The sequence below is a fragment of the Lampetra planeri genome, chromosome 2, assembly GCF_965212315.1.
Source record: "Lampetra planeri chromosome 2, kcLamPlan1.2.h2, whole genome shotgun sequence".
Classification (NCBI taxonomy): Eukaryota; Metazoa; Chordata; class Hyperoartia; order Petromyzontiformes; family Petromyzontidae; genus Lampetra; species Lampetra planeri.
This window is the reverse complement of record NC_136108.1, coordinates 29514163-29537879: the sequence shown is the minus strand read 5'-3', so window position 1 is coordinate 29537879 and position 23717 is coordinate 29514163. Positions and strand designations below refer to the sequence as shown.

At 44.7% G+C, this 23717-nt stretch overlaps 1 protein-coding gene across 2 annotated transcripts; it reads right to left on the bottom strand.

Moving 5' to 3' along the window:
- Positions 1 to 3: 3 nt before the first annotated feature.
- LOC144731085 (uncharacterized) lies at positions 4 to 23717 on the bottom strand. Of its 2 annotated transcripts, none has more exons than XM_078612099.1 (7): positions 23554 to 23717; positions 9005 to 10682; positions 8215 to 8422; positions 7339 to 7451; positions 6607 to 6742; positions 6323 to 6437; positions 4 to 4751 (listed from the first exon to the last, which is right to left on the bottom strand). In XM_078612099.1, exons 2-7 carry the CDS (start codon positions 10643 to 10645, stop codon positions 4394 to 4396), a joined length of 2571 nt encoding a protein of 856 aa, XP_078468225.1. In that variant the 5' UTR covers positions 10646 to 10682; positions 23554 to 23717; the 3' UTR covers positions 4 to 4393. The 2 variants fall into 2 exon arrangements, with proteins under 2 accessions (XP_078468225.1, XP_078468230.1); XM_078612104.1 differs by lacking the exon at positions 23554 to 23717 and adding an exon at positions 15810 to 17048.

Below are 23717 nucleotides of genomic sequence, written 5' to 3'. Positions count from 1 at the left end.
AAATTAATGCAAAGCACAAATACAACAAAACATTTTTTTTATTTTACCAGTTGAAGGCCACTGAGCAATTAGCTTCATTTTCAGAGGCGACCTGGTCACAAATGATAGCGCAACGAAGTGGCTTATCATTTATAGAAGCAAAATAATCGAAATAATCTCAACGCATATTTCGAAAGGGGGAGGGGAAAAACTGCAGAACCTGGAGAGAAAAAATCCTCGCGACCACAGGGAGAACATGCAAACTCCAAATACACAGCAGCAGGCCTCAAACCCCCGACCTCTTGCAAAATCAGGCGAGGAAGATAACAATCACGCCACCGTGGGGTCCCTAAAACAAACAAATAAGTGCAAATTGCATAAGAATGAAGAGTAGTATGGGACGTGACGTCATGCGCGCCTTCCGGTGAGATGACGTCATGTCTCCTATAGGTACCTCGGGGGGACCCCGTGACGAAAGCGGGGTCACTGGAAGGACCCAGTACAGTATCCTTCCCCTGGGGAAGTGTCTACACCCTTAATACATCTTCGGCGCAAGCCCTTAACCGAAGACTGCCTCCGTGTCGTCTTTCACGCTACAACAAGTACATCAATTCCCAAGCTTGGCAAAGTCACTAAAAAAACCGGCAAAAACTGTCCCAGACCATACCAAGGGGAATTATCAAAGTTACAAATCACATTGGCAAATGTGGCTGTATCCAGCACTAATCTTCTGCTTCGGAATGTTTTTTTGAGGGAAGACTTATGATGTTAAGGGAGGAAACAAGGTTGTTGTTTCGATTTAAAGCTTTCGTGACTGCAGGGATTCATCTTCTTGGTTATTTCGGTAAAGTCACGTAGAAGGGAAATAATACAATGATAAAAAGAAAACATTGTATTTTATTATGTTTTATTTTTATCATTTTATTATTTCCCTTCTACGTGACTTTACCGAAAGAACCAAGAAGGTTGTTCCAAAAAGGTTGGTGCTGCAACTGCAAAGGCTTTGTCACCTATTCCAATTCTTGTTCTTGGGACAGTTAAAAGGCAATTCGGTGGATGTCTTCGGTTTCTTGGGTAAAGTGAAGTGTAAAGTAGAAGATTTGGAATACCAATTCACTTGAACAGTTTTACACTTTGTAGCAACACACAGGGTGTGGGACCACGGCTGCCCAACACGTGTTTGTCAATGAGCAAACTACTTTAAAGTGACTTTCACGTCTGCCCGCCATCGTTGTCTCTTTAAATCACTGCTGCCAACTGAAAGGGCATTGCAGGACAACCATGACATCACTCGAGAGGCAAAGGTGATGCACCTCAAAGTCTTCTCTTTGGGTTGATAATTCATTCAGGGTTGGAAGCTCTAGGGACATTAAATGAGTTTTCTTGTACAGTACAGGTATCCCTCGATTTACAAATTGGATGGGTTCTTCAAAAAACGCCCATAAAACGAAATGTGAATGGCTTTCCCATTAATTTAATTTAAAAAATAGGCATGTGTTTCAGACAGTCATTCTAACTTCACTCCCCACCTAAAATATACACCTATAAACTTTTCGCAATACAAAAATAATAAATTACATAAATATGAAAACGACTGGGAACTCGCCAAAAGATCTGCCTATTGGAATAACTGGAACGGTAATGTGGAGTCGTTACTGTTGCACTGTAGAGATGCCATGGTACTGTCGCGGATGGAAGACGTATCCTCCCGGGGCGGTTGGTGTGAAATTTAATAAAAACTGAGAATTTGTATTCTTTGGGTCTTTCGGTAAAGTCACAGATAGGTTCAAATACAAATGAAATAAAAAAAAAAACTACGACGTTTCGATCACCACAAGCGATCGTCATCAGGAGGAAAATAAAGAGGGGAAAAACTGCTCAAGGCAGGCTGTTTTCAAAGGTTTAAAATGGGTGTAGCCTAAAGGTCATAAACGAAGTGGGCGGGGCTAGTGATGGTAATGTGAGAAATTAGCATGTTAATGTGAGATATCATGTTAATGTGAGATATCATGTTAATGTGATAAATTAGCATGTTAATGTGATAAATTAGCATGTTAATGTAAGATCGTAGAGCCACCGCCATGTCGAGCTCGGCGCGCGAAAGTGGCTATGTTGGTGTGAGAAATTTTACCTGTTAATGTAAAATCGGACAGCCAAAGCCACGGGGAAAATAAAAAAAAATCAGAAGGTTGCAGGATGGAAACATCACAGCCAGTTATGACTTAAACTGGTTGATGACGTACTTCCAATTATTGCTGAGTTTGTACCCATCCTCTCGGTTGAAATTGTGCCTGGATATATGGATGGCTTCACGAACAAATCTTTGTTGATAGCCAGTGGGCTTACAAAGTACCTTCGTCTTAGAGAAATCAATTTTGTGTGAGCCAACCGCATTAAAACAATGATCAGCCACGGCCGACGTGTTGGTCCTACCCTGTTTCAAATATGCTTATGCTCACGAACACGAAACAAGACATGTCGCTTAGTTTCCCCAATGTAACTACTGCTGCAGACACAGCTTAGTTTGTAGATGCCAGGGTATTGCATATCGGGGATCCTATCCTTCACAGATGGGACCAGATCACGATTTTATGTACTGTGTTAAATCTAACCTGGATGTTGTGTTTGCTCATGATTTTGGAAATCTTTTTGGTGACCCCTGCTATGTATGGCAAGGTAATGGTTTTGATTGGGTATCTCGGCCTCGCTGTGCGCTGCATTGCACCACTATCCGAGTAGATAACCTCGCATTCAATAAACCTCCAGAGCCAGGGTGAACATCCGTGTTGAAAAACACAGCACAGAATACAGCATCTGTTAATACTTGGAAATATAAATACAATGAATGAACACTACAGCATCATAACATTGTCTTAGATAACATGAAACTCAACAATGGATCCTGGATGGACCAGGTACCTACATTAGTACTGAATAGCTACACAAGAGAATAAGCTACTGTGTTAAGTAAGGGCACATCGTGTAATCACCATACTGCAGCCTAAATGTACAGCACTGCACATAACACTGAACTGTGGATTTCGTCATCCTTGCTCTCAAGATCGCAATAAGGTTACATGGGTACAAGTCTGACTCGACTTATTCAATTACAAGTAACAACCACAATAAGGCAAGTGGCAGGCTTCATTGTTAACTAGGCCTCATATTTATCATAATTTAACAGCATTATAAAGGCATTTACAGCATTATAACGGCCATCCTAACATTATAACAGCATTGCCAGTATTATAAGCACATAAACGAACTTACAGACAATGCTTCTTAAAGTCCCACAATGAACAGTTGCACCTGTCTTCACTGAGACGCTATTTGTGCCGCCATTTTGTACTCTGTGTAATGGCTGATACCCTGCCGCATGGTTTAGAGAATCTTAAATCGTAACTTCCTGGTCACGTGACCAAACTCAACATCCAGACAGGAAATTCCTGTGTACACACACCCCCACACCTGCCGTGAGGCAGAACATTGGGTCCTCAGATGGTTCTTTCCCAACGGTTTGGGTGATAGCTTTACGGATTGTGTGGTCCAAATATTCATTCATCTTGAGAGCTTGGTGAATGTGTTTCAGTTCACTGGCTAGGTGATGATGGTCAGAGATAAATAGAGTCCTATGGTGTAGAGTTTTGATGAGGGAATTGTTCTGGGATGGATGGTGGTGGGAGTAAGGTTTTACGTAGGCATCCATATGGGTAGCTTTCCTGTAGACAGTGTCCCATTGAGCCATCTGGTCTCTTTTCAATTAGAACATCCAAAAATGGTAGCTTGCCATCCTTTTCCACCTCCATGGTGAATTTGATGGCTGGGTGTATGTAATTAATGTGGTTGAGAAATTGGTTCGATTTAATCAATCAAAAAGTATGTATAATTCGTCAATTGCATTCACGCAAAATGTTGTAAATTGAAGGATATCTGGAATTTCAAAGTTGGTTAACACCTGGCATTCTCATTATGGATAAAATTAAAACCTTCGCTATACAGACCCCAGATCCTTAGCCACTGTCACGCAAAGGACCCTGTGCCCGTCAAGGGGAGAGATTGAAGGATCACGTGACCTTAACCTTCTACAACGGATATAAATAAAACACGTAAATAGTTTTACAATTAAAGTCTCCGCTGAATTTGTTTCAAGCAGTGGACTTGTTAAGACAGGCCAGGTTCCAGGGCAACAGTCGAGGCAAGGTGAAATTAAGTGGCTAGGGTTCGCGAAGAACAACACAATGGAGTGTGTAGTGGCTTACGAGGGTTACGAAGCAATGAGAAACACAAGCTAAAGAGGCACCATACACTAACTTAACACCATTGTAACATCAGACTAACCACACCAACGCTCCACTAACATCACAAACCACCACCGCAACAATGGCGATGCCCGTCAACATACCAGCTAAACCTGCTACTGCAGAAACACATCAGAAACCCGCCCTTCCTTCAGCTTCTGTATATCCCTCAATAAGGCCCGTTCCAGATGCTTCAGGCTTGAGCCCGTTACGAGTTTCTGGTCGAACAGGTTGTACTTGGGCAGGAAGAAGTGAAAGAGGATGCCCTTCCTGGCAGCCATCGCGAAATCTTTGAGGAGATTGATGAAGCACAGGAGGCGGTTCTTCAAATTCCAATTGCTGTCGTCGGGCCGGTCCGCGCAAGCGTGCAGCCACACCGTCTTGGCGTGGTAGGAGCACAGGTTGTTCCGCATTCTGGGAGTGCACTTTTTGAATGACTCCAACAGCCACTTGAGCAGCTTGAGGCATTCCTTCCTGTAGGCACGCATGGACACGCGCACACAATGCAATGAACCCTTTCCACTCTGAGATGACTGCAAGTTGCAGGGTGGGTCTCATTCACTACTGAATCTCGGAACATGCAAGTGGTTCAGTGTTAATTGTATTTCGAGAGGCATAACGCCATTCTTTTTTAAGACAGTGTACGACATGACTGCAACCCTTCGATAGCTGGCACCAAACTGTGCTACACGCCCTTCTGCATGGCCTTGTGGGAGCCTTGGTACCGATAAAGATATTTTATTTTCGTTTTTATTCCGAACTGGAAGAAAAACTGATGACGTACACGTACGTAGGCACGCATGGACACGTACGTCACAAAAACAAGTTAAGGACAAGTTTGGATTTAGCATCATCAGCAGCAGCAACAGCCATTTTCTATCCACTGCTGGATGGGTTTCTGGCAACAGCGTATCTTAAAACACATTCCTGCAGAGGGAGCTGGTAGGAACGTTGGGTTGCTTGGTCAATGGCCAGGGTCAACGGCGGCGTGGTGTATTCCGCAAATATGCCCGACTGTGAGGGCGGGCACAAGCCAGCGTGAGTAGGTTAAACGTTGAGTTTTATAAGAGCACCACGGGGTGACCAGCCCCTCCCCACCCAGCCCCACCCCTCCCACCCAGCCTCTCCCCACCGTCCCCACCCTCCCCACCAAGCCCCTCCCCACCCTCCCCACTCAGCCCCTCCCCACCCTCCCCACCCAGCCCCTCCCCACCCTCCCTTCCCCACCCAGCCCCAGCCTCCCCACCCAGCCCCTCCCCACCCTCCCCTCCCCACCCAGCCCCTCCATGCACGACGGACACAATAATCCCCTGTGGGCTGGTGTAACCAGGAGGTTCCTACCAGTGCCATATCATATCCAAAATGGTCACGGCAGATACAATCACCTTTTCTCACAAATGGAAAATAAAAACATTCCACTTTTGCGACTGTGGCGCACTGCGATGAACCATGGAAAACATTGAGAGTCGATTGGTCTCTGTAAGTCTATGGATCACTGTCAACAGCCACGGGTCATTGTGCAAATCTATGAGTCTTTGTGTAAGTCTATGGGGCTCTGTATTATTTTCATGTCCACTGTGAGAGTTCTCTGAGGGCACAAGTGGAATTCACTCATTTTGCTCTGAAACCAGCAGCTGTATTCACAACTTAGACATCGATTTATAGTTGCCACTAAATTCTTGTCCATATGAAAGCGAGACTGTTGGATGAAGGCCTCCCCATGCCGTTGTCTGTATTTATAGAGAATATACATTTCACAGCCCGCTTCTCAAGCCGATGTATGAAATAGTGGGGGGTTGTGCACTATGGGGGTAAAAGGAGGCGTGTGTGTACTCTACGTATCAGGCATGTAGCGATGCATGATGGATACCCATTCCATGTCAAGGGTATATACAGATTAAATAGTTTCATAATAATAATAAAACATTCTCACACTCACGATGGACAGATTCCGTCATACCCTGAGAGCCACCTGGCCACATCGGCTGTGACTTTTTGCTTGAACTGGTGGACAAAAGACGAACGAGTGTGCACAGGTGAATTACCTGCAGCAATGCTCCTGTCCTTTCTCACAGCACGTGTTCTTGTTCCCATGATTCAGCACAATATCTTTCTCCACCTCGGAAAAGGATATTCTCCAGGCTTTGTCCTCGATTACTCCTGCAAAACAAAGGTCCCCCGGTGTAGTATTTAACAAGCTGTTGGGGCAAGTGCTGTTAGCGGACCACCTTTGGCACGGGGGGATGATGAGTGGCCAATTACTTAACAGTTATAATGATGATGACAAATTTGAATGATCTCTGATAAAGAAACAGACAGGCAACTGTACCTTCTGCATTGCTGGGAGGCTTCTTTCCCACCAAATAAAAGCTTTTGTTCGTGAATAACTTCGCCATGCGTTTCCGGCCAAGCCAAGAACTTGTATTGAGGGTCTTCGCTGCTGGAGGCCAGCTTGAATTCTGCACCTGAGCACAGAAGACAAAAACAAAAATTGCCATGTGGCCTACACAAACATTGTGGGCATGTTCTGTTCAGGTTGGCATGGCTCATAACGGGGTGCTCTTGTAAAAATAAATACCCGGCCACATTTATCTTTCCCATGCTGATATTTAAATACTACACATTGAATGCTGAGTCGATGTAGGAGATGTCCAGAAACACATTCCTACGGAGGGAGCTGGTAGGAACGTTGGGTTGCTCGGTCAATGGCCAGGGTCAACGGCGGCGTGGTGTATTCCGCCAATATGCCCGACTGTGAGGGCGGGCACAAGCCGGCGTGAGTAGGTTAAACGTTGAGTTTTATAAGGGCACCACGGGGTGACCAGCCCCTCCCCACCCAGCCCCACCCCTTCCACCCCCAACCCAGCCCCACCCTCCCCATCCAGCCCCACCTTCCCCACCCTCCCCACCCAGCCCCACCTTCCCCACCCAGCCCCTCCCCATCCTCCCCTCCCCACCCAGCCCCTCCCTGCACGACGGACACAATAATCCCCTGTGGGCTGGTGTAAGCAGGAGGTCCCTACCAGAACCAGTTTACTTGTCAGTGATGTTAGCTGTGTACCTTGATGGCTGGAACCAAGTCCACACACACATCGTCTTCCTCCTCGATAGGCTTCAGCTGAATAGTCACAGCCGGGCATCCTTTCGACGCACGCTTTAGTCTCGCATTGTACCCTGCATACACAAACAAGACAAAAATTCCCCGTATAGCCTTAACAGACTGTTGGCGCAAGTGCTGTTAGCGAGCACCTATGAAGGCCGGCACGGCAAATGAGAGGATGGGTGGCCAGTACCACTGGTTCAGAAAATCGTCACTGGTGTTGGCCGTGAGTGGGAATCGAACTTGGGTCGCCGGGTTTTAAGCACAATGCACTAACCACTACACTGCTACTCCCCGCCCCGTGCAGGTGCATGCGCACACACATTCACCACCGAAGTGGAGGGTGAACTGATTTTTTATTAAGGTTACACAACTAGATCAAACACTCATTGAGGGCTTCGCCTAGGTAGACTCAGCCTAAAATTACTGCTCAACTACACTCAGTTGTCATCAACTCGATATCACAATCACCAGTCATTATCTGCATTATCATAATCATCAACTCATTTTCCTCTTCATCGTATTCTACTCGTGATCACCACCATCGACTTCTCATCTTAAACCTCCATCAACATCATCAGCTCATTGCCATAAACCACCATTACCAAAACTCACCATTATTATAAACCATCATCAACTCACTCCCTGATGCTATGTGTGGAAAACGTCTCTTTTTATGTGGAGGGACAGAAATGGGAAGGTGATGTATTGGCTGCTAATTTATTTTCTGACTTAAACTAAAATTTTGCACTAAATGTTATGAACATCCATCACCATCATCGATTCGTCATCATGAATCTCCATCAACATCGCCGCCATCGTCAATCGTATTCTCACCAAGCGTAGGCAGAAGTCCCTTGACAATGTTTTTCAGCACTTTGATGATTTTGGCTGGTGAGATGAAGTTCTCGACAGCAAATTTCTGGAGAGCAGAATTGCGTTTGGGCGTGACGAGGTAGAAGGCTCCATCCAGGCCTGGCACTTCCTCCAGATTCACCCGCCCCAGCAGCACCAGCATCACATCAAACTCATCCGGCTCACTGATCTGTGCGGACAACGATCATCATCATCATATGATATGACACTGATAGTGCAACAGCAATAACATTGAGAAAAATACCAAAAAAGTGTAGCTATATTGTATTCTTTAATTGATTCGTGGAGAAGCCTGTTGGCCTGCAACGCAAATAAGAGACAGCTATCATTTTCATACTCAACATCCTGCTCTCGGAGCATCAATAGTAATTTGCTTAATTATGGAATAAGATGCCAAGATAATACGTATTGTGAGTTTTTAGATTCTCTTGGATTTCAGGAATATTCTGGTGAAATAATAAGAAAAATGTAAAAGTTAGCGCAATTTTAAATGAGCTGTCAGTCTTCCGTATTCATTACCGCCACCTCGTCGGTGTCACTATTACATGTTGTCCAAAAATGTTCTACCATTCAATTCAATATTAATTTGTGACATAGAAAATCCCGTTAAGCCAGTTATCTAGTTTATTTTGGTGACAACGGCCCACAGGCACGAACAATTGAGTTATCGTTGGGGTAGAGAGGAGCTTCGCTAATTTCCAGGCAGGAAACTCATAGCATACATTATTTTTAATAGTGATGTGATAATTACCTTAAGCTTCTCGTAGTAGCTGCCCGTGTTCAGGAGTTTGTCGACTGGAAGTTGACCGTCTTCTTTCACCGCATCCCATATGGTCCTGACAGTGTCATTTATGACCTTGCTCACTATTATCTGCTTGGATTTCTGGATCATCAGGCGATTTAAGACATCCTTAAGAGTCAGTCTCTTTTCTGCTGTGGTATTATCATCAGAATCATCCGTGTCATCGTCGTCGGTAGAATAATTTTCATCATCGTCATGTTTATGCAGAACGAATGCATTAACTCTGCCCCTGCATGCAGCATGAGCAGCACCATCACGTGGGATCTGGCCCCTCCGCCCTGTCGAAATCCATCTTCGACGGACCCCTCTCTCACTTGCCTTCCAAGACGGCGGACATTTCCGTGACACCCGTCCAATTGATTTTCTTTGGGGTAAGGCTCCACTGCCATCATCATCATCAGATTCTTCATCTCCATCATTATCGACTGTATATCTACAGCTTGGGCTCCTCTTCACAGCTGCGAGACCTTTGCTACGCGAGCCACGCAGAGAGTTTGGGCTAATGTTCATGGTAGACGTCTCGGTCTGGACACCAACACCTTCAACCTTCACTCCTGGTCTCCACGCCCTGACTGCTGCTTGTCTGATTTGTCTGACCGGTGATGATGCTCCAACACAATCACCACTTACACCCGGTGCACAAACCTTAGAGGAGCCACTCCACGCCCTGGCTGCTGCTTGTCTGACCGGTCTGACCGTCTTCCCAGACGGTGGACATTTCCGTGACACCCGTCCAATTGATTTGCTTTGGGGTAAGGCTCCACTGCCATCATCGCGATCATCATCATCACCTTCTTCATCTCCTTCATTGTCGACTGTATCTCGACAGCTGGGGCTCCTCTTGCTGCGGGAGCCACGCAGAGAGTTTGGGCGAATGTTCGTGGTGGACGTCTCCGTCTGAACACCAACACCTTCAACCTTCACTCCTGGTCTCCTCGCCCTGGCTGCTGCTTGTCTGATTGGTCTGACCGGTGAAGATGCTCCAACACAATCACCACTTACACCCGGTGCACAGACCTTGGAGGAGCCACTCCGATTTCCCCGTGCAGATGCCACGGGCTTCGTGCTGCCTATCGATACTGACTTTTTCACCAAGACTACTTGGGGCGTCTTTCTTAATGCGGCATTTTTTGTAGCAACAACTCCTTTTTCACCCATCGATGCACTGGTGCTAATGGCTCTTCGTGGCGCTCTAGACTTCTTAAAAGTGTCTTCAGATCCGCGAGTGTCATCGAGTGAAACACTCTTTGTTATGCCCGTTCTCGTCTCTCTACATGGCTTACAAGTATCTCCAGATGCGTGAGTGTTGTTCTCAGACAATGCATCTTCTTTGCCATTGCTTTTCTCATATCGGGGAGACGTCAGATGAGTTCCTCTCTTCCCTGCCACCTTTTGGGAGCCATCTGCTCCAAGAGGGCCATCATCTCCACCAAGGCCAGCTGCGTCTGCTACCTTGGATGCACGGCGTTGCGATGGGACCACGGGGGCAGCCCCCTTGCTGGGGGTACTCCTGGGGGACCTTGATGGGGTCGTGGTCCCACTTGAAGCTGAATTCTTCCGTGTGTCCTTGGCGGGCGGTAACGGTGCCATCGGCGAAACCACCTCCTCACCCTACTCGCACTGGCACCTGAAATGAAAAATGGCCTTTAGTTAGCCATGTGATAATCGTTTGAGTTGACCTCTTGAGATTCATGTCCATTATTTAATCATGCAAGACCGCATTGACATTTATCCTTTTTTAATTGGAATCTCGTATTTAAGAAAAACCGCCACTTATTTCAAATTTTCTTGCTGTGGATTTCACACCTGATGATGATTGCTTGTGTTGAAGTCGAAACGTCGTGAGAATTTTTATTGTTTTATATTTGCATTATTTTACTATTTCACTTCTACGTGACTTTACCGAAAAAACCAAGAATAGGCAACAGCCAATTGAGATTGTGATGGTCTATATTTAAGCAGGCAAGAGTGCATCGTTGGGATTCTCTTATGTTTTTTGTTAACTAGGTGAGCTCCTGTTGAGACTCATTACCTTGTGACTGACGTGCTTTATTTAACCACGTGACAGCCCTTCGAGATAATCTGATGTGATCGATGTCCTTTACTGTATAGCTACACTTGGGACTGGGAAAGAATAACATGTGCCCCTACTGCATTAATGGCTAAGTAAACCTAGTGGTCGTCCAGCACACTTGCCTACACTTTGGGCGGAGTTCATGGTCTATTTCCTGTTACAGGCGTCAGGTTGAGAAGTTTCGCGCCGAGGTGTTTGAGTGCATCGCTCAAACTAGTGTCACTCGTGTCTATATCATTGGGTCTGAGCCAGTGGTGGAAATTCCATATTCCTATGATGGGAATAATTCCATCCAAAGCTTCATGCTGATTTAAAATGAGCAAAAAGGTTCGGCTGGCTGAAAATGCAAAATAAATCAAGACACTGAAACATAACCAACCCTCTAATGCAGTAGTTCCTAACCTTTCTGGACCCTCTAATCACTGAAAAGATCACCCAAAAAATCGTGGACTACCATGCACCAATAACATATTTTAAAAAATATATAAATTGTACTATAAAAGTACGTTCTTGAATTGCAAGCTATGAACTTGCTTTTTATTGACCAATCTAAATAGACTAGCATTTTGCCCGTCCTAGGACGGAAGCTGTAATATTTACGAAAAAATTGAGCAGAGTATAATTGTATCTTGTGTTATCAAACACTTCACTGAATTTCACTCTAGCACTGTATTAATGGCAGTGAATCTTGCACGAAAGAATGTCATCAAACATTTCACTGAATGTCACTGTAGTCCTGTATTAATGGCAGTGATGCTTGCACAAACTATGTCATAAAACACCTCACTTCAAGTCAAAAGTAGCACTGTATTTAACTGACCTTCAATTAGCCTTTTGCCCGTCCGAGGACGGAAACTGTAATATTAAAGATGTACATTTACGTTTTCTTGCGATTGTAATAATTTTTTAGGAATTGTTGCACGTAAATAAAAGTTTCTTAACTTAAACAATGAAACCTCGATATACGATATTTAGTGTGAATCTCTTGTACTATATTAATGGCAGTGATTCTTGCACAAAACTACGTCATAAAACACCTCACTTTATGTCACTATAGCGCTGCATTTAACTCACCTTCAATTAGTTCAAAATCACTGCTCTGATACTTTATTTTCTTCTGCTTTCGCTCGCTCTAAAATCTAAATAGATGTGCAATATGGAAGGAAAAGATAGTGTCTTCTGAAAATCATTTTAGAACTGTATAGGTTTTTGGTTTGCATATCAAGCCTACAAGGCACCATGACCTGTGCAGGGAAGCAAGTCCACGTGGAAAGTTTGGATTAACACTATAGGGTCTAGTTAGAGATTGTATTTACACACTTTTATTGAACGTGCCATGTTGTATGTTTTTACTCTTTCAAATCTTTGACGCTTAATATCTTCGGATATACGAACGAGTTTACATTTTCTACACAGACTCATCGTCTCACGTGAAAATTCAAGATTTCATTTAAAAAAAGACCCGATCCAGGTCCCGCCGATCAACTTTTATTCAGCACATCACAATTCATTCAGTTCTGGGGTGAAAATAGTTTTCTACTTTAGAGTGCAAATAAAAGTGTGTGCATTGAAAATCTTGTTTTTTTACCTATTTTTCTAATATAAAGAAATTTCGTATGGATCCCATTGAATGTTTTGCTAAATTTAGCTAGCTATTTATTTAATGTGCTATACAGTATAGAGACTTCCTTGCTAATTTACATACTCTGCATACAGGAATGGAAAATTTAAAACATGAGGCCGTTTTCCAGTTCACCTTCAACGCCGCTAAAACTTGTGTACACAGATGATGATCCTGTTAAGCCAGTTGCCAGACTCAGCAACTAAACATCAATGTTGCATGTGTAACGGTGTTATTGGGCGAATGCACACCGTCTCTGGGGTATAGCTACTATTTACCGATAGGGGACAGTCGACGGGGTGAGCCAGTACCAGGGGAGGATGACCTAAGGCGGAAACAGTCAGCCGGGAAAACGGATCCTCCTGGAACGAGGGGGCTGTGGGGGAATGACGTCACCCTTCCAGAACCTGGTGGAAGGTTCGGGAAGGGGGGCGTGGCTAAGGCGGAGCAAGCCACGGAGCAGGATAAAAGGCCAGACCCGGGAGGGTTCGGGGAGTTGTGTCAAAGAAGACAGAAGAGCCAGTGAAGACAGAAGACCGGCTAAATAGGACCCTGGGACTCCTCTGACCCGCCGTCCTTCTCAAGGCCGGGCAGAGCGAGCCAGTGGTGCGACCCGGGAAACCTTGGAGCCCGACGTCCTTATCAGGGCCGGGTCTGTGTGGCTGGCGGTCGAGACCTGTACCGTGACCAGGGTCAGGTCAGCTAGCCTCCCTTAGGACCCTCTTAGCCGGAGGACCCGGGACCATAGCTAGAAGCTAAGGCGAGTTAGCCGAGGGCATATCTCCCCAGCTAGCAGCGGGTGAAGGGGCCGTTACCCCTTCAAGTGTAAAGATTGTATCGTGTTAAGCTACGTCTTGTAATAAAGTAGCGTTGCCTCTACCAAGTGTCTACGCCGTCTTAAGAACCCACTACACATGGAACGAGTACAGGGTCCTTAATATTTTAAGCCTAAAATAGCGGCACTAGGCGAACTGAAGAAAACACGTTAAGCGCCGCGTTACTATACAATTCCACGTACTGGACCCTACCGCTTGGCTGCGCGTTATAACGGTGCGCATTGCGCGTTAGGGGCCGTCCATAAATGACGTCACGCACCTGGGGGGGGGGGGGGGTCAGACGTTTGTGACGATATGTGACGAAGGGGGGGTTTGAGAAATGTGATGTCACATCAAAATGCGCAACTTTAAATAAATATAGACACGTTCTACTTAATTAAATCGACTTTTTTATGTTTTCTCCTACATCAGAGTGCAGCGCCACATTAAATACGCACTACAATGACAATAGTTTAAAGCGATTTGAAGCATGTTTTTTTTTGGGGGGGGGGGGGGGGCAGAGCTTTGTGACGTCATATTTGAGGGGGGGGGTCTGACTTTCTGTGGCGCCGTGTGACGAGGGGGGGGGTCAAAAATCGTCCAAAATCGCGTGATGTAATTTATGGACGGCCCCTTATAACGGTGGGCAATGCGCGTTATAACGGGGGGGGGAGGGCGTTCCACGTTGTGCGAAAAGTATTCCCTCATGGAAAAAACGCGTTATTGAACGCACGTTCAGGTGAAAACGCGTTAACCGAGGGCTTACCGTAAACATGACATAATTCTCGAGCAGGTGGGCAGGGGGGGCAACGAGTAATTAAACAAGTAAACCGTGCGCGGGGTTTATGTAATAATAAACACATGGCGCGAAAGCTGCTGACAGCGGCTGATGATGACAGCTTTAATTACATCACAGCATTGTACGATTTGAATTCATTATAATTCAATCGTGCAACGTTTATGACAAGATCCAAACTTTACATGAAAAAACATCGCTATTCAACGTAACACAGTGAACGCAGGGGAAACAAAACACGTCTGGATGGTAACAGTGTCCGCTATAGTACAATTAAAAAAGTACAGAATTGTACTTAAATTACCAGTGGAGAGAGGTCGACGATAGTCGAGTCGATCTCGGGGAGGCCCAGGAACCGGTTCAGATAGATAAGAGGCCGTCCATAAATAACGTCACGCGATTTTGGACGATTTTTGACCCCCCCCCCCCCCCTTTCGTCACACGGCGTCACAAAAAGTCAGACCCCCCCCCCCTCAAATGACGTCACAAAGCTCTGCACCCCCGCCCCAAAACCATATTTCCATTTTGAAAATAAAACATGCTTCAAATCGCTTTAAACTATTGTCATTGTAGTGCGTATTTAATGTGGCGCTGCACTCTGATGTTGTAGGAGAAAACATTTATTAAAAAGTCTATTTAATTAAGTCTAACGTGTTGTCTATATTTATTTAAAGTTGCGCATTTTGATGTGACGTCACATTTCTCAACCCCCCCCTCGTCACACATCGTCACAAATGTCTGACCCCCCCCCCCCCCCCCAGGTGCGTGACGTCATTTATGGACGGTCCCTTACTACCCAGGAACAAACATCGTGTGACATCGTGAAATCCGTCACTGGTTGCTGCCCGTGAGTGGGAATCAAACTCGGATCGCCAACGTTCGAAGCGCGACGCGCTGACCATTACCCTCCCGCTTCCCACAAGACACACAACAATCACTGCACAGACAACATCAATACGCAGACAAGACGCCACATATCCATCCGTCCCTCCACATAATAAACTAAAGTTTGTTTTCCACATCCGATCAGCCACGCGGTATTCTAGGAGTGCGTCATTCAAATTCCTTGCTTTATAAACATCAATCACACCTGATTTCGTCATTCATGGTTTCATCATCATCATTCGGAGCCGGGACTGCGTGAAAGCAACACTGGTGGCCAGAACCGGCCCTAGACCTTTGGGTGCCCTAAGCAAAATTTGGTTAGAGGCCCCTTTGATGTATGATTTTTTTCACCCACTAGCTAGCAGTGACTCTAGGGGGCCCTCTGCTGGCCACGGGGCCCTTTGCAATTGCAAGGGTCGCTTAGTGGCTGGGCCGGCTCTGCTGGTGGCCTTCCAGAATCCTGTCCTATTCTTACCGCACCAGCACACCGACACGGTACACACCGAATCGCGGCACGGCTGGCCTGCCCCACCACACACGCCCAGGTGTGACCCTCCTCTCACCTGTGACAGCGAGGCCCTCTCCCCTTTGTTGACCGGAGTCCTCTCCTGGTCCGCACGCCTCTGGGTCAAAGTTCGTCCCTTTTTACTTTTCGCTTCCCGTGACCAGCTCTTCAGTTCCCGTTACACGCAGTCACAGATAACTCCTTTTGACGGTCTAGACTCTAGAGAGAGAGTGGACACATCACGTAGCGTGCTTTCTCTCACCCAACTGAGCCGACGGGGGCGATTGGTAGCGCGCCTGTAGCCTGAACCCAGACACGCGTGGGTGGGTATGTCGCGGTCTGTGGCCACATTACGCACACTATCTCTGTCACACCCCCCACCCACTCACCCCGCTATTGAGTCGTGTGTGGGTGGGTTTCATAATTGTTGGCTAAATTCCCCATTGGACTTGGAACAACGTTGGGGTTCAGGTTGGGCCCAACCAGTGGTCCTTAACCTGCGGTGCACGCATCCCCTGGGAGTGCGAGATGCCCACCATTCTTGCCCGATGAAGCTGATTGTAATTATCAGCGAAACGTCGTACTACTCAAATTTTAAAATGCTGTTTATTCTCTCTTCAGCACACCGGTGGGCTAAAGAAGTGAATTATTTTGTCCTTTGAAAAACGTGACACATTTTTTTACTGTTTGGCCGTGTCGGGTGGTGGAGGGTTACGACACATTTATAAATAACGCGATCTGACCCAAAAACCTATATTATGAATAATATTGGTCGCGAAAGCCTGCTACGTGTTAAAGAGATGCCCTTTGTTGGAGGATGCGAGGCATGGGCAGATTTTTTTTTTAAGGTAAATCATCGAAACACAAATGAAACACGGGCACGTAAGTACAACTCCTTTGTTTCATTAAAACTATATCATTATTAACGTACTTTTTTAAGATTGAGAACCAAAGGGGTGCAAGGCTACAGTAAAGGTTAAAAACCACTTGGCCCAACAATTAGGACCACATGCTAACGTTGGCTCAACGTTGTTTGTTGTTGGAACTTGCTGTAAAAGAGCTTCATGGGTCATCGGGTTCCTCCAGTATAAAGATTCTGATTTCACCTGTCCGTCCCACCTGAGGTGGCACACCTTTAGACGTTATAATGTATTGATCTGGCCGATAACTATTGAATTGCGTGATAACCATATGAAATGAGTGGGTTATAAAATAATGAACTCTCATTAGCCATGTAAATAAATCGATAATAAAGGTCGATTTAAAGCTTTCGTGACTGCAGGGATTCATCTTCTTGGTTCTTTCGGTAAAGTCACGTAGAAGGGAAGTAATAATAAAAATAAAACATAATAAAGTAATATAATATAATAGTATGTTTAATTTTTATTATTTTATTTTATTACTTTTATTCTTTTATTACTTTTTATTACTTCCCTTCTACGTGACTTTACCGAAAGAACCAAGAAGATAATAAAGGTGTTTGCCCCCTTGTATGGTATGAATTTCTAATCTGGCCCATAGACGTACCTACCTGCTTGCACTAAGGGTCGTAGAGTTCGGCTCTTAAATTAGACAATGCAATGGATATATATTTTATTCGATCTGAAACTTTGGTGATGCTACCTGTCCACTGTACCGTGTACTGTACAAAAGCTTTCTTGCTTGCACGTGATGGCAAAAACCCAAACTGGCGTCACAACGCTGCTTTAAACAATATTTTAAATGTTACCAGGCATGGCCCACTGACCTGCAGATGACTCTTTTTCAGAAGCGACCTGGCTATCACAAATGATAGCTCAACGAAGTGGCTTATCATGTGAAATGTATAGCAACCAAATACTCTAAACGCGTGGTGTTGATTCGAAATGTGGAGGGGGAAAACCGGAGGATCCAGAGAAAAATCCACGCGACCACGGGGAGTAAGAGACATGCAAACTCCAAATATACAGGCATCAGGGTCGGGATTGAACCCACCACCTCCTGTATACCATGCGAGGTAGTTAACATCTCTTCGTAGAATAAAATACCTCGAAGAACAATAATAGATTTAGGCCAAATCTCAATGGAATTCCCATTCGTGTGTCTGTAACACAACGGCTTATGAATAAGGGTCGAGATGGGGCGGTGGTGCTATTAAGACGGCGACCCAGAGTTCGATTCGCGGCGACTGGTCAAATCTGTCGTGAGTAGTCATCTGTGAACCGGTCCAGGTACAGCCCACACTGACCTAGCCTAACTATTTTAGTCGACCAGATTAAATAATGACGACATGAAATCCAGATTATAAATTAACTAAACGTTCTAGAGTGTTGTCCACTCAACTAAGAATGACTAACACAGTAAATTATTTTATTACCTGTATCTACGGAAACCAGTTACTCCCAACTTCATAAACTATGTGGCAATTCTTGACTTAAAGCTTTCGTGACTGCAGGAATTCGTATTATTTCGGTCTTTTGGTAAAGTCACGTAGATAGGTTCAAAGAAAATAACAAAAAATTACGACGTTTCGATCGCAACACACGAAACGTAGTTTTTTGTTATTTTATTTGAACCCATCTACGTGACTTTACCGAAAGACCCAAAGAATGTGGCAATTAAAGAGTGTTGCTAACATGAAACCGGTAATAAAACACACAAGACAGCCCAGCCCTCACCTCACATTAACCTTTATGGCGTTTGCACCTCCGATTAGCACTGTACGGTGCGAAAGAACTTCAAAATACATACGTGGTATCCGACAGATGAAATCATCGGTGTTGGTGTGGGTAAGGCGAAGGTTAGGCCCAAATAATTAACCCTTTGCTGAACCACTAGCCCTGACAACTTCCTTGTGCTCACTCAGTGATGCCACTGCAGTGCGTACATGAGTGACACGTGTAATGATAACTGTAATGTTCAACCCTTTGTAAAATGCACTGCTGAATGAAGACCTCCACGTGCCAGGTCGGCCGTAGGGAAATACTGAGGGACAGAAAGAGGAACGTAAGGATTAGGGAACATCTTCATCAAAAATCTGCCACCTATGTATGTACTGCATTTTGACATTATTTTACACCGTACGCAGCCAACCGTGATAATGGCAGGTGCGGAGGAAGGACAACAAACTAAACACAAAAAGCAGTTCTAAATAAAAGTTTTCAATTTAGTTGTAAAAGAGCAACGCTCCAGTGGCTTCCTAATATCGGAAGAGCGTTCCAGGCGGCCGCAGAACCGCATCTGAAAGCGATCAATGCAGTGATCGTCTTTGTTTGATGGCTAGTCAAAAGCCCTTTGCTGCGAGAATGATCGGAGTTCGCGTGAGGGTTTAAACTCCGTGACGAGATTAGCAAGGTACTGTGGTTCATTTGTGGCAAGCACTTTGTGTGTACTGAGCGCGACCTTTTATGAGGTCGCATTACACAACACTGACAAAGATCCACTGTCCCCAAAAGCCTCTAGACTTTTGGGGGGCAGTGCTGTTAGTAAGCGCTTATTAAGGCCGGCACGGCACACGAGGAATTGGGGGGGGGGCAGCACCATGCCGAGCCGCCTTCATCTCCCCAGTGCTGATGTTTACACACCGTGCCAGCTCCTCGTTTAATGCCGAGTCGATCTGGGAGAAGGCCAGGACCGATGTTGGCTGTGAGTTCAAATGGAACTCAGGTCGCTGAGTTTGTCGAGCAGTGCACAAGCATCCCAGCACCTGCACATGAACTGTTTTATAGAGTACATAGCTTAAATTAAAAAAACACATTGTTAAGAAAAGTGTACTTGGGCCCACTTCACAAGGAACAAAATAAAAAAAGGAATCAATTCTTGAATTTAGTCTCGATTATTACTCAAGCCAATTGATCTAAATCGTGGTAGGGCGTATGAATGTTTACATACCTAGTCCAGAATAACTACCTTGTCAAGATTGTTTAAATGAAATCCACACGTTATGACTTCAACTGAAAATTTACACTGATTGTCGTCGACTAAACTAAGACATTGGTCAATCAATTAGGATTATATTCCAGTATCGGCAGGAACCAGTCACTCCCAAATTTGTGTTAACTATGAAGCAACTCTTATATGTGGTGATTGGGGTAGTTTCCGATTTTCGAATACATAACAAAAAAGAGTCTAAATACTAAAATTCGGGAGATCGGAAAAATGTCACTTCAGATTGATCCGAAAGTACCTCATGGGAAATTACCTCTTTTATTTTCATGCCCTGTCACTTGTTGCGTAAAGGGACGTTAAATTACACTTTGTAAAATTATATGAAAATCCAAAAAAGAACGGAAATTGTCCATTAAAATCCTAAATCCAAAACGTGCAAATCCTAAACTTATCGCCCGTGTGCTCGTGTTTGTGTAGCACGTGTTATTATTGGTAAATACACTCTCGGCAGCACATGCAGCCCGAAGTTCAGGTGCATTACTCCAAGCTTCTTTGTGCACTTGTCATATTTATTCCATTTTCTGATCGATGCAGTGATCGAACGCTTTCTTCTAATGGTTCTGGGCACACCACCTCGTTATGGTGCCAGTCCGGCCTTAACAGGTGCTCGCTAACAGTGCTTGCCTCAACAGACTATGTCGGCTGTAGGGTGGGGGTTCAATTTTGTGTATACGCCAAGTATCACCTGACAGCGCACAGATGCGTAATTTCTCGTAAAAACACATGTACAGCAGTCAACGTAGGTGATGCATATGATGTTTCCGTGAAATACATGTGGTATAACCTGATACTGTACTTGTCATGCCGTGGTTTCGTTTGTCTCCAAGGAATTTCCTGTTTACAGACATGGTGAGGGGGTGTGTGTCTGGCAAGGAGAGATGACTGAGGTTCGCAAAGAACCGGTTCTGATATCGCCGGCTAACATTAGTGGCGAGTGATATCCCCACTGGTTTTGTGGTTCCTCCATCACCAACCCCAGCACTGATCAGCGTGAAGTATGGTCAAACACCCCACGACATCGGCAGGCCGTCATCCAGCAGTGGACTGACATAGGGATGTAATATATTATTAATTGCATGCCGTGAGTTTTCTGGGGAAAAACTGAAATATTAATACATATCATCTCGCATAAACTATTGTAATGGCTTACTCCCTAGCGTGGCTAAGAAGGTGCCAAGCAATTTGCAGGATATTCAGAATGCGGCTGCTAGGGTGTTAACCAGAACACTTTCACATCATATTACACCCGTTTTAGCCTACCTCCACTGGCTTCCAGTTTCACAAAGAATACAATTTAAAATCCTATTGTTAACTTTCAGTTTCAAATTTCAGTTTCATTTATTTGGTATAGCCCTGGGAGCCATTCGGCTCTTGAATCGGGTGCAACTGCAACAAACAAAAACATGAAAACATCTTAAAGTGACTAGGCGCAAAGAGAAAAATCCAGGAAAAAACAGCAAAGTCTTCGAGAAAAAGCACCGTATATCAACGCTCTGTGCAAAAAGCCCAGTAGGATGCAAGTCAAACAATAACAACCATAATACAGAGCAGTAATCCATATTGCCCCAGCCTACATCATTGACATGCTGCACTCATATGTCCTGTCAAGGTACCTTAAGATCTGAGGATGCAGATCTTCTCTGCATTCCCAAGTCGACGTTTCGGTCTATGGGTGACCGATATTTTTCCCGTGTAGCTCCCAGGCTATGGAACGCTCTTCCACAAAATATCAGAGGGATCTCTAGAGTCTGTGGACATTAAAAAAATGCGCCTTCAAACCTAGTTATACGCTTCCACTTACTAAATGTTTAGTTCATTTAGTAAATCATTTTTTAAATGCATTGATATCATATTTATGCTGAATGTCTGCTGCTGCTGCTGCGTCCTGTACAGCTTTGAGTTCCTTGACGAAAAGCGCTATAAAAATGTAATTCTTATTCATTATTAAAAGTTGGCGCTAAGTTTTGTCGGGAAAAGGCTGGTGAATTTCACAAAACATGTTCATTGAATGCTTTTTAACGAGGTCCACATTCTTTATTTGAAAGTAATATATTACTGCAATTGGTAAAGCGAATAATGATGATGATGATAGCCACGGTGTGGCTGTGGCCACGCAATACAAACTATGGAGCATATGGCAAACCCATAGACATACATTAAATACAAGGCATAGCAGTGTGGCCATGTAACCCACACTACGGACCATACAGTAAATCACTGGAGTCTGCCCTTCATGAGCGGACAATTACGGTAATGACGAGCCAAAATAGTGCGACTGTGGCATGCAACCCAAACTATGGATCTTAGAGTGAACCCACAGCATCTGAAGAGATCCATGGAGACACATGAAGAGCAATAGAAACCCATAGATAAATTGAAGACAAGCCACAATAGTGCGACTGTGGACTGCAACCCAAACTATGGATCTTAGAGTGAACCCACAGAACCTGAAGAGATCCATGGAGACACATACAGAGCAATAGAACCCCATAGGTAAATGAAAGACAAGCCACAATAATTCGACTGTGGCCTGAAACCCAAACTATGCACCAATGCAGTCTGCGCTCCATCAACGGGGGGGGGGGAGGTTTAGTACCGTACAGTAATTTACTTTTATCAGTAGCAATATAACAATCAGCTATAAATAACGAAACCGATAGATGTTGATGTTACAATGTCACAATCATCACGTTGATGCTGTGTTCTTGTTCTCTGCTGATGCTCCAAGGATCTCCTTTGCAAATATCCGGATCACTGGCAAAATGTGATTCCGTGTAAACAAATAAACTATGATTGATTTAATGATAAAACTACTTCGGGACTTAAACTACTGCCGTACTGTTAGACCTATATCACTGTATGACTAAAAATACTGTCTAGATCTTACTCACACTTGTACCTAACTTTTTTTTTTATGGTGGCTCATATATTTTGTAGTTTGGTTTTATTCACACGTGTTTCGTTTACGGCCACTTTAGACCTCGTTTGTTAGAATGAGTGCAGCGGGGTTCTTGACGAAAGGTGCCTGCTGTACTTTTAATGTACAATAGTTTATGTGTTTTAAGGCTGCCGCTGTGCTCACCCTAAACCACGGATCGTTCTCGTAAAATAGCAGGAGCACCGATTAGCACGGTTGACTACGTACGGTGCGAAAGATGTTTAACATACATGCATACTCCCCATAGACTAACACTGCCCATAGACTAACACTGCCCATAGACTCAACACTACCCATAGACTCAACACTATCCATAGTCTCAACACTGCCCATAGACTCAACACTACCCATAGACTCAACACTACCCATAGACTCAACATAGCTGGATGCATCTAACACGTAGCCTTTCGCGACCAATATTGTTCATAATCAACGATTTTTGGGTTTAGATCGCGTTATTTATAAATGTGTCGTAACCCTCCACCACCCGACACGGCCAATCAGTAAAAAAAGTGTCACGTTGACAAAAGACAAATAGTTCACTGCTTTAGCCCACCGGTGTGTTGAAGCGTGAAACCACAACATTTACAATTTGAGTACGTTTCGCTGGTAATTGCTGGATGCAACTACTGTGCCTTGTCTTTAATGGTATCGATAAGTTTCTATTGGTCTTCATGTGTCTCCATGGATCTTTTCAGATTCTATGGGTTCACTCTAAGGTCTATAGTTTGGCTTGCATGGCCACATTCGCACAACTGTGGCTTGTCCTTGATTCCCCGCTCATGCGCGCATCTGCCTATTGATGGTCTGATGCGGGTTAATAGGGGAGGGTGAAAGGGATTTACAGGATGGCCCAACAAAAGTTGCGGCGTTATTGGGTGAAGTCTTCCTACGTGTTGTGTGCGGCTGAATAAAATAACTAAGACTGTTTACTCACGTGTGCTGGACTCCTCTCTGCACGTCTTCACAACAGTAACATCCAAGCATTAGAATAAGCACGATTGAAAACTATATACAGTACATAAAAAAATGTGTTACGGGGGGAGAGAGAGCTTGCGAGAAAACCACGTGGAATCGATCGCGTCGAATCATCGTCAACGT